Source organism: Spea bombifrons, chromosome 8 (genome assembly GCF_027358695.1).
Source record: "Spea bombifrons isolate aSpeBom1 chromosome 8, aSpeBom1.2.pri, whole genome shotgun sequence".
Lineage (NCBI taxonomy): Eukaryota > Metazoa > Chordata > Amphibia > Anura > Pelobatidae > Spea > Spea bombifrons.
The window spans coordinates 12,573,286-12,585,061 of NC_071094.1; the positions used below are offsets into that span (position 1 = coordinate 12,573,286).

General features: G+C 44.1%; 1 protein-coding gene across 2 annotated transcripts; it reads left to right on the forward strand.

Annotated features, from left to right (window-relative positions):
* The first annotated feature begins 3,502 nt into the window (after window positions 1–3,502).
* On the forward strand, window positions 3,503–11,388 carry LOC128502921 (LON peptidase N-terminal domain and RING finger protein 2-like). 2 transcript variants are annotated; one of them, XM_053472889.1, is made up of 2 exons: window positions 3,503–3,821; window positions 11,201–11,388. In XM_053472889.1, the coding sequence occupies exons 1-2, from the start codon at window positions 3,515–3,517 to the stop codon at window positions 11,242–11,244; spliced, it is 351 nt and encodes a 116-aa protein (XP_053328864.1). In that variant the 5' UTR covers window positions 3,503–3,514; the 3' UTR covers window positions 11,245–11,388. The 2 variants fall into 2 exon arrangements, 1 of the variants encoding a protein (XP_053328864.1); XR_008355183.1 differs by lacking the exon at window positions 3,503–3,821 and adding an exon at window positions 7,163–7,317.
* The last annotated feature ends 388 nt before the right edge of the window (window positions 11,389–11,776 follow it).

Here is an 11,776-nt window from a genome sequence, read left to right on the forward strand (position 1 = left end):
ATCCAGGCGCATCCCCTCTTCGACGAGCCTCGGATGTGGAACCCCCTCTGCTGCTAGCGTTGTCAGGATCCTTGATCCGCATACCTCTTTTTGAGTTCACAAAATAATAATAAAACACACAGGAGACCGAAATTTAGTGGGAAAGTGTATGGCCACAGCGCTTTATTAGTTTGTTTAAGAAAACAGTATTCAAATGTTAATACGCGTCAAACGCTGCTTGGTGCTATCTCTGTCAAGCAATACACCTTGTAAAAACAGTAAACGTTTAGTCATAAGACCGCCTTAAAATATTCATAAAACATATGGCAACAAGCCACTGTAACCAATGCCGACATTACTCCCGCCTGCCGTAAGCCTACATTGGCAGACAGACTGGCATAAATCACATTACGTTATCAAAGGGACCCTGCCCTAGGGAAAACAATACAACTTACTGAGGCGTACCTCCACCTCACTATTGACGAACCGTCTCCAAAACATTAATTAACAGGAACCACACAAACAAAAACCGCCTATCAAAATACATCAAGATGACCGAAACAACACGGAGGGAGGGACGCGCCAGGAACAAGGGGACGGCGTCCAGTTTATATATTTATATATATATATATATATATATATATATATATATGTACCGCACCTTTCTGTTGCCCATTCCCTGCCTCCACTACACTACATGGTTTCTAAGGATAGGCTGTTCACTTTAGCTTGCCCCGGTCATGCAGTTCGTTTTGGCCTCTGGGGCTTTCTAGATCAGAAGGGTTCAGCATTGTTCCAGGCAGAGGCGTATATAGGGTATGGCAGCCATGGCACGTGCCATGGGCGCTACCTCAAGGGGGGCACCGGTGAGCGGCTTTTAAATGCCGCTCACCGGCATTTTTTTTTTTTTTTTTTTGATGCGGAGGAGAGAGAGGGGCGCCGAGCAATCGCTCGGCGCCCCTCATTCTCCTCCATGAGCCCTCTACCCCCGTCCCGGTGCCGGCATTTCATGAAATGCCGGCACCAGCGAGCGGCTTTTAAACACTGATGCGGAGGAGAGAGAGGGGCGCCTAGCAACCGCTCGGCGCCCCTCGTTCTCCCCCGCATCAAAAAAAAGAAGACAGCGTTTAATAGCCGCTCGCTGGTGCCCGCTGCTTGACTGCTGGGTGCCGAAATATGACGTCATATTACGGCGCTCAGCAGTGAAGCAGCGGGCACCAGCGAGCGGTTCAGGAAGACAGAAGTATCGTCCTTCCGTCGCTGGACTTCAAGGTGAGAGGGGGGAGAGAGGGAGTTAAAAAGTGATGAGGAATGGAGGAATGGAGGGAGGGAGTTAAAAAGTAATGAGGAAGGGAGGGAGTTAAAAAGTGATGAGGGAGGGAGTTAAAAAGTGATGAGAAAGGGAGGGAGGGAGGGAGTTAAAAAGTGATGAGAAAGGGAGGGAGGGAGGGAGGGAGTTAAAAAGTGATGAGGAAGGGAGGGAGTTAAAAAGTGATAAGGGAGGGAGGGAGTTAAAAAGTGATGAGGAAGGGAGGAAGGGAGGGAGTTAAAAAGTGATGAGGAAGGGAGGAAGGGAGGGAGTTAAAAAGTGATGAGGAAGGGAGGGAGGGAGGGAGTTAAAAAGTGATGAGGAAGGGAGGGAGGGAGGGAGTTAAAAAGTGATGAGGAAGGGAGGGAGGGAGTTAAAAAGTGATGAGGAAGGGAGGGAGGGAGTTAAAAAGTGATGAGGAAGGGAGGGAGGGAGGGAGTTAAAAAGTGATGAGGAAGGGAGGGAGGGAGGGAGTTAAAAAGTGATGAGGAAGGGAGGGAGGGAGGGAGTTAAAAAGTGATGAGGAAGGGAGGGAGGGAGTTAAAAAGTGATGAGGGAGGGAGTTAAAAAGTGATGAGGAATGGAGGGAGGGAGTTAAAAAGTGATGAGGAAGGGAGGGAGGGAGTTAAAAAGTGATGAGGAAGGGAGGGAGGGAGGGAGTTAAAAAGTGATGAGGAAGGGAGGGAGGGAGTTAAAAAGTGATGAGGGAGGGAGTTAAAAAGTGATGAGGGAGGGAGTTAAAAAGTGATGAGGAAGGGAGGGAGTTAAAAAGTGATGAGGAAGGGAGGGAGGGAGTTAAAAAGTGATGAGGAAGGGAGGGAGGGAGTTAAAAAGTGATGAGGGAGGGAGGGAGTTAAAAAGTGATGAGGGAGGGAGTTAAAAAGTGATGAGGAAGGGGGGGTAGATATAAGTAAAGAGTGTGCATTAATGTGTGGATGCATTGAGTGAAATAGAGAGAGCATGAGTTAATATGTGAATGTATTGTCTGAATGAGGGAGAGCATGAGTTAATGTGTGGATGAGTTGCCTGAATGAGGGAGAGCATGAGTTAATGTGTGGATGAGTTGCCTGAATGAGGGAGAGCATGAGTTAATGTGTGGATGAGTTGCCTGAATGAGGGAGAGCATGAGTTAATGTGTGGATGAGTTGCCTGAATGAGGGAGAGCATGAGTTAATGTGTGGATGCATTGAGTGAATGAGGGAGAGCATGAGTTAATGTGTGGATGAGTTGTCTGAATTAAAGTGTGAATTAGTGAGTGACTGTAAAAGTGTTTGTGTATCATAGATGTATAATTGTGGAAGGGCAAAGATGGCACTAGCAGGAGGTTTGAGCCTTGGGGACCAAGATGGCACAGGCAGGGTGTATATGGGACAAAGATGGCACTGGCCGGACTGTTTGGGGACAAAGTTGACTTGTGCTGGGCTGTTTGGGGACAAAGATTGCAAATCTTATGTGTGTTATCTGGGTGCTAGTCGGGTTCTATGTGGGCAGTGTGGACGCCAGGGCTGGCTTTGGGGTGTGCAACCTGTGATCTATGCCTGTAATTTAGGGGGTTTTAAATATACCTTTAATGCCCTGTTTTTATGTGAATTCCAATTGATCTTTACCTGCAAAGATGGGTTTTTGTGTTATTCTGTAGATCCATATCTGCTATGCTATGTTTCCATACATTATTTTTGTGTACTTGGAAATACAGGGTTAATATGTCTTATTCAGTTGATCTATACCTGCGATGCTACGGTTCATATATTATTATTGTATACCTGCAAATACAGGATTTGTATGTCTGATTCTGTTAATTTGATATATACCTTCAGTGCTGAGATCAGCAGTGTGTGTTTTTTCAGTGGTATGATTTAATGGTGGAAATTATTAATGCCCCCCCAGTTTGACTGTGGTATCTTGTGTGCCCCCCTTAAATATTGTTTCTAGAGTCGCCACTGTTCCCTACACACATGTTAACAGCCTGCACCTGCGCCTGCCCCCCTCCTCATCGCAGCCCTTATGAAACCAACAACATGGGCTGTTTCACAACAAGGGAGGGCAGCCCAGAGACAGCCAATGGGAGGCCACCCCTGCCAGTCACGTGAGCACACACTTTATGTAATGTTGCCGCACATGTTATGTCAGGGGCTCTTTGTGCTTCTTCTTCTTCCCACTTTGTCTCCGCCGGAGTCCGGATCCGCTGCGTGCCAAGCGGGGTGGAGTGTTACCCTCCTGTGACCCATGGATGTCTTTAACTGCCCCTCCTGCCAGCAGGCCCTCTGGGACCCTGTAACTGTAAGATGCGGCCACTCTTTCTGCAAAAGGTGCTTGCGGGGGCCAGCAGTGGACAGGTGCCACATTTGCAAGCAGAAGCTGAAGCCCAGGGGTGCCCAGGAGCTGAAATGTAACACCCTTTTATGCAACTTGCTGGAGAAGTGCCTGCAGGGCGAAACCAGACTGAACAGGGTGAGAAGCGACCTGCGCGATTTGCTCTCACTCCAGGACCACGAAGAGGCAGCAAAAGTGGCCTCCAGAGGAGTTGCGATGGGTGAGTTTCTGTAGGAGGTCCCATGGGGGGCATTTAAATGTCTATATGTGATCCTCATGATGATATAAGAGTAGATCATATATCACATTATATATGATCATTGCTATTATATACCGGGATTAACTCATCCATAGCCAGCGCATATTGAGTTTCTGTAAAATTGTGGACAGTGATCATTATCAATGCGTTTCTGTATTTTAATGGCCTGTTGTATGATTATTATTATTATTTATTGTTGTGTTGTGGCAGCGTGTTAGGTGCCTGCCGCCGTCGCACTGTTACGTGTCTATGTAGGATGCCATCCTGAGAATGGAACGTAAAAACCTTTTTTGTTACTTAAAATATTTGTACTGGTGGTTGATCTGTGCCCTCCTACCATTAGACTGGGCTTAGAGGGTCTTTCAGGTGTTGAAATGTCTGCCCAGAGCCCAGCAATGCATTAAAGTGCAGAACCTTCTTAGATGGAGAGGGGGAATGACGGAAGTAGAGGCGCATGTCCAAGACTGGACTCATCTCTGATAGCCTCAGGTCAGTTGAACCATCAGACGTGACATCAGTGCCAGTTAGGCATACCTTGGAGATCTTCTTTAGTCAGCTGACTGCAACTATTTAGGTATTAACCCTTTAATAGCACGTCAAGAAGATTCTTTGGAGTGATTTGCCAAATTGTAAGACTTGTCATTTTTTTTAAAGATGCGCTTAACTGAGTCACCTGCATTCAAGCAGGGATATCATCCATAACATACTGGTATCAAAAGCACCAAGTAGGGGTCTTATGTTTGATCACAGCAGTGTAGAATAGGACAGAGTCAGTTCCAGACCGTGTGATCTGGAGATTTTACTCCTTCATCCGGAGACGCTGATATTTGGGCAACAAACCACGGACTCCGGGTCAAACCTTAAGAGTTCCCAGCTAGGCTCTTACAAGAATTATGGGGCTCATTCATTCTTTGGCGCAAAATTGGACGTTTGGGTGAGAGAGGGAACGTTCCTTGTCTCTCACCCTGCTCTGCGGACGCTGACATAATTAGATTTACGAATGTTTGCCATGTTAGGTTTTTTTTATGTTCTGTCCAATAGCAGATTATCTAAAATCATAGCTACCTGTGGAGTAGGAGGAACGTAAACCAGTTCTGGGTGGATCGAGGAGCACCTGTGAACGCTGTGTGTCTGCTTATGACAGCTTGACAAAGGCCCTGTTTGGCCGAAACGTTGCTTTTGTTTGTTTTCGCTTAATAAAGTGTCCTAGAGACTGGAAGCTGTTTGGAGTGCTGGGATTCCTTTTCTTTGTTTGAATGCTTATGACACGGTTTGAGTAATAAGCAGCATTTAACGATAAGTAATTAGCGAGATCTTTAACCTGAGTGCTGTTGGTAGCTACTGAATACTTCAAAGCAGTCTGGTGACACTTTCCCAAACATCCAAGAGGGAGTCACTGGGTTCTGTCTATGAGACACATATAGTGCTACATGTAGTATGGGCGATCAGACCTACTTCCACATTTCTGGGTGACAGATGGTGCCCTTCTGTGGCACCTGGACCAAGAGCCGGAGCCAGGCCCTTTTGCACCCGAGGCAACAATGAAAAATTGCACCCCCCAGCTATTTATTTTTTTTACAGAGGTTGTTTAATTTACACTGCCCTTACACACACCTGTCCATAAACACACAAACACACATACACGTTGCCTTTACACACACCTGTTCATTATCACGCATATATGCATACACTGCCCTTATACACAACTGCCCATAAACACACATATATGCATACACTGCCCTTACACACGACTGCCCATAAACACACACATACACTGCCCTTACACGCGACTGCCCTCACACACACACACCTGCCCATTAATATGTATATACACATACACCAGCTTACAAACATACAAATACCTACACTGCCCTTACACACGCACACACACCAGCTTACAAACACACACCTGCCCTTTAACACGTGTATACACATACACTGCCCTCACACTCCCCTACATTTACACACACACATATATACACACACACATATACACACACACCAGCTTACAAACACAGAAATACCTACACTGCCCATACACACACACACGCTGCCCATACACACACACACACACACACACTGCCTATTCACACAGACACACACATGCTGCCCATACACACACATGCTGCCCATACACACACACACACAGCCCACACACACACTGCTCATACACACACACACTGCTCATACACACACACACATATTGCCCATACACATACACACACACTGCCCATACACACACACCAGGTTACAAACACACACACATACACAGCACTTACACACACACCAGCTTACAAACACACACATATACACAGCCCTCACACACACACACACCAGCTTACAAACACACATCTATACACAGCCCTTTCTCCCATCTATTACTTTTCTCATCTTCCATCATCTTCTATCTTCCATCCTGTGGTGGGAGCTCGAGGTCTGTCACTCCAGGCCTCTGCTTGACATCATATCCCGGAGCTCTGCATCATTTGCCGTCGCATAGTGGTTAGGGAGAACGGAAGACGAGGTCTGAATAGGGAGCGTGAGGTCTGTCAAATGTTGGGCCGGTTTGAGGGGGATTGTGATATCCCCACCCAGCCGTGCTCATCGGACACCTCCACCCCAGACCAGTGCTGATGGTGCCTGGGTGCGCACTGCCCACGGGGGCGCCTGATGAGCAGGGCTGGATGGGGAGAGCACAATCGTGCAGTCCCCTGAAGACCGGCACAGGGGAGGGGGCCTTTCCGGTCGCCCTCTCCCAAATAGAAATGCTACTGTCCGTGATCTCCCCAAGCAGACCTGCAGCTTCTGATCGGGCAGCTGTGCGCCCCCTCGCAGGTGCGCCCAAGGCGAGTGGCTCACTCGCCTCACCCTTGCTACAGCCCTGCCTGGACCAGGAGAATGCCAGCTGTCACTCCAGAAAATATGGTGTCCTCCAATGAAAGTAGGTCCCAATGTAATGTAAGAAAATACCCGCAATGTATAAGTAGGTCGGACCCCCACCCACTAGGGGCCACAAAAAAACCCCTTCATGCCTGGTCATACACAGAAGAACTCTACATTGGCATTGAGAACCGTAGCCATAATGGACTACATACATTGGGAATTAAACAATTCTATTGCCATAGCAACAATTAATAATAATTTATTATCATTCAAGAATTATTTCAAAACTGTATGTATATTTAGTTACAAAAGTATTTTGAGTAGAGTACGTTGAATATCGACACATGTAACATTCAATGTAATTATGTTGTAGGCGCAACATATTAAACACTGGCTAAATTTTCCTCCATTTAGCTGCTTGAAGATCTCGGTTTTCCGGGGGCCTTCATCTCCTGAAGAGCTGTTAGACGAGGTCTCTCATTACTTGAAGTCGTCCAGTCCAGACGCCGCTACCCTCATAGCTCCTCTAAAAGCTGCATCCATTGATTCATGTGGCACAATAGCGAATGTGAAGGTAACGTTAAGTTTTGGTATGATTGGGATATAGCCATTGAAATACTGCAGGTTTACCTTACCAGGAGACATACGAAAATCACAAACAGTAGGAACCAAATTCATAACTTACCTCTGGCTCAGGGGGCATAAGATTGAAATGTTGAAATGTTGAGATACATCTGATGTCATCAATACAATGTGAGCCAGGAGAAAGAGTCAGAGCAAGCTATAGGTAAAGGGCCATATTTTAAATTTAGTTTCAGAGGGTATGCAGAGCTAGTGGAGGGACTGGCACAGTGGGACAGCTAATGATGGGACAGGGACTAATACTCACCGTACCCTTGTCTTTAGACAACGTCACATATTATATGACTCCACTTATTGTACCTCCCCTTTTATTATACTGTAAAGCGTAACATAGATCCACAAACACGTAGTAAAAAATAAATATGCGTACATATACATTGTACTGTGAAAAAGTATTTCCACTCTTTCCCATTTTTTCTGGCTTTTGCACATTTGTCACATTGAAATGTTTCAGATCATCAAACTAATTTTAATATTAAATAAAGTCAACTCCAGTAAAACACAAAATGCAGTTTTCAAATGAAGATTTTATGTATGGGAGGAAAATAAGCTATCCTACTCAACCTGGCACTATCTGAAAAAGTAATTGCCCCCTTAATTATTGAATCAATTAATTAACCAAATTTAAATGATAATTGGGTTTAATTTCACTAGACACCCCCAGACATGATTACTCCCAGCCCTGCTGAATCTAAATATCAATTAAATAGAAAGTTTTTTGCAAAGTGATGTAGGCTTAAAGATCTCAGAAAGCAGCACATGATGCCACGATCTGAAGAAACTTAAGAGCAAAGAAGAAACAAAGTCATTGACATCTATCAGTCTGGAAATCATCCAAAGCAATTTCTAAGGCTCTGGGACTCCAGCAAAGCACTGTGAGAGACATTATCTACAAATGGAGAAAACGAACAAAAAGAACACAAACTCTTGTCTGACATTTGCCAAAACACATCTTGATGATCCTCAAGACTTTTGGGATAATATTCTGTGGACTGATGAGTCTAAAGTGGAATTTTTTTGAAAGACATGCTTCCTGGTAAATCTGAAGTAAATCTTAACACAGCATTCCATAACATCATACCAACAGTCTAACACAGTGGTGGTGGTAGTGTGGTGGCCTGGGACTGCTTTGCTGTTTCAGGACCTGGGCGACTTCCCATAATTGATGACGCCTGAAGGAGAATGTCCAGTCATCAGTTTGTGACCTAAAGCACAAGCGCAGTTGGTTATGCAGCAGGACCATGATCCGAAGCACATAAGCAAGTCCACCTCTTAATGGCTCAAAATAAACAAAATGAAGGTTCGGTGCTACCAAGTCAAAGTCCTGACTTAAATCCGTAGGTAATGCTCGAAAACCTTCCAATGTGGCTGAATTAAGCCAAGAAGAGTCACCAATATTAATAATAATATTGCTATTTATTGCAAATGTTTGATTGCACTTTTTGCGCAAAGGATGGCAACCAGTAATGGCATTATTTTTTCACATGAGTAAAAAAGGTTTTGATGAACTCTTTACCTTCAATAAATAAAATAATGATTTAAAAGCTGCATTTTGTGTTTATAAATTGTTTTATATTAACATGTAAATATGACAAGAAAGGAGAAATTGAAGAAATTAGGTAAATACCGTATTTTCTCTAGTTTTTTCAGAGTAAATGGTCTGAAAAATATCCCTCGTCTTATATTCGTTATATTCAAACCTCAAATAGAGATCTGACTACAAGACTAAGATCCATATTCCCCGCAGCGCTGCAGGGGACTTGAATCCTTCTCTCTGGCAGCCAGTGGCTTCTATGACAGAGCGCAGGCATCACATGACCTTCCAGTGCTCCACCAAAGAAGCCGTGGCACTTTTTATTAACAGAGCAATTCTCTCTTCTGCATGTGCTCTGGCAGCTCTTATAACATGCTTTTCTTCTTTCTGCCTAATCTTATAGATCTGTTTGTCTTCCTAACTTTGCTTTTCTTTGTATTTACTAAATGCTTCTTGTTTTTTACTATTCTGGCCACTTCTGCGGAGTATCACAGTGTTTTCTTTAAATTTTGCTCTTACTGACCAGCCTAATAAAACTTTATGTTACCTTCAATAATTGAACTTTTAAATAATCTCATTCCTCCTGTACTCCATTAAATGGCACCAAGTAACTTTTTTACACATTTTCTCATTTTAGAAAATTCAGCAAGGGTGTGGGGTCATTAGGGTGACCAAATTTGCCTTGTTTTCCAGGACACATATAATTTTTACATATTGCTGACCAAACCTGCTGTATGGGGCATCATTTTATCTGTGCTGGCGGCATCAATACACAAGGGGGCAGCTGGGGCCATTACTTAAATCAATACTAAAAGGAGGGGCTGGCTGGGGGCAAAAACACAAAAGGGGGGTCAACGACAAAGAATTGTGGGAAAAAAACATTGTTTTTATTGTTGTAGCTTAGCCCATCCAGATGTGTGACAGAGCCTGTCCAGGTGTGTGTGTGTTTGGGTGTTAGTTTGGCAGAGCCTTTCCTGTGTTTGGGTGTCGATGTGGAAGAGGCTGTCCTGGTGTGTGTGTCAGTGCGGCAGAGCCTGTCCTGGTGTGTGTGTGTTTGGGTGTCAATGTCCTGGTGTGTGTGTTTGGGTGTTGGTGTGGCAGAGCCTGTCCTGGTGTGTGTGTGTGTGTCAGTGTGGCACAGCCTGTCCTGGTGTGTGTGTTTGGGTGTCGATGTGCCAGAGCCTGTCCTGGTGTATATGTCTGGGTGTTGGTGTGGCAGAGCCTGTCCTGGTGTGTTTGTCGGTGTGGCAGAACATGTCCTGGTGTGTGTGTTTTTGGGTGTCAATGTGGCAGAGCCCATCCTGATGTTTGGTTGTTGATGTGGCAGAGCCTGTCCTTGTGTGTGTGTTTGGTCATCCGTTTCCTGGCACTGTAGAAATAAATTTAACTATTTAATTTTTACCATTTCAGAGATAAAGCACCCTCCTTTGTAGATCACTTCAAAGGACAAACCTTTCCAGGCCCAACAATCAGTGAGAGGAGAAGTAAAGTTATTGTGTTATTTACTCTATTTCAATCTGCATATTTTATTAAAATTGATTAGTGACTTCAGGCACCCTGTGTATGATGACTTTTTTAGTGTACTGATGTACTCCCAATCCCATCACATTAGATTATATCCTATATTATCTGCCTAGCACTGATGTCATCTTATCCAGTACACATGGATGCTGAGGAGTTAAGCTTCTGTCTATTGATTTTATTTCTATAAAAAAGGCCCACCAAAATCCTCAGCACCAGGCCCATGATGATCTTAATCCAGCCCTGCCAATAACTAATACATAAAGATTTTTGTATATTGTATATTTTTCATTTTTTAGAGTCAATTACCAGCCCCTGGCAAGTATGTCTTAATGGGAAATAAGATTAAAGCGATTAAAGGGAAATGCTCTGAAAAATACCCCTTGTTTTATAATCCAACCTCAAATAAGAGTAAGATCCAGATCCCTGCAGCGCTACAGGGGACCTGGATCCTTGTCTCTGTCAGCTGGTGGACGTCTGCGCAATGTGCCGGGACTCCTATGACGGAGCGGCAACGTGACATAATATTTGGGTCAACATAGAAGTAAAGTCATGCAGTAAGAAAAAAAATGATATAGCTGTATTATTCCAAAAGAAAATGAAGCCTTTAGTCAGTTGATACACTTTATTACGCTAAAATAGAAATACATATAAAGTAACAAAAGCTTTCAAGACCTCACTTGTCACTTATTTTGTGTGATTTATATTTATATGAATTTCTGATGTTAAGTATTTCTTTTTCTTTCTAAATATCTTACAGGGAGGAAAGAAGAAAAAAGACAAGCATTAGAAGAACAAAAGTGATACAATGTTGCTGGAACATGCATTTAACAAACCTCCATTATACTTATTAATGCGCTTCTGCATGTGTGTTTGTAAATGGTCTGCAATGTATATACTGATCTTTACTTAAAGGTCATGGGTTTTCAGAATAAAACCTTAAACAAACTTGTTGAAGTATTCCAATATCTTATGAAATATACCGAGTACCTGTATATAGACTCTATACAATCGTCTACAGCCTAGGGCTGAATATTGAGCAGACTGAGGGATCTATCAGGAAATAACACGGGGGCTCAATATAGAAAACAGAGGGGGGGGGTATTAAAGAAACATTTACATAAATAAAGGCGTTTCACAATGTATCAGAGGGAAGTTCGTGAAATCAAGGAGCTGAAACCACAACTCTCCTGACAAGCCTTCTGTTGGTGAATAACTACAAACAGCAGACTAAAGTGGAGGACTGCATTGGGATGCGGGTTCTGCGGGACCCACCAAAAAACTCGGGTGGTCTTTCGGGCGCTGCGGGCGGTCAGACACTGTACCTGCGGGTCTC

Excerpts from the sequence above, each read along its gene's own strand:
- LOC128502921 (XM_053472889.1), top strand. The coding sequence starts at position 3,515 with ATGGATGTCTTTAACTGCCCCTCCTGCCAGCAGGCCCTCTGGGACCCT. Across the intron at positions 3,822-11,200 it reads CTCCAGAGGAGTTGCGATGG|GGAGGAAAGAAGAAAAAAGA; the intron begins GTGAGTTTCTGT and ends AATATCTTACAG.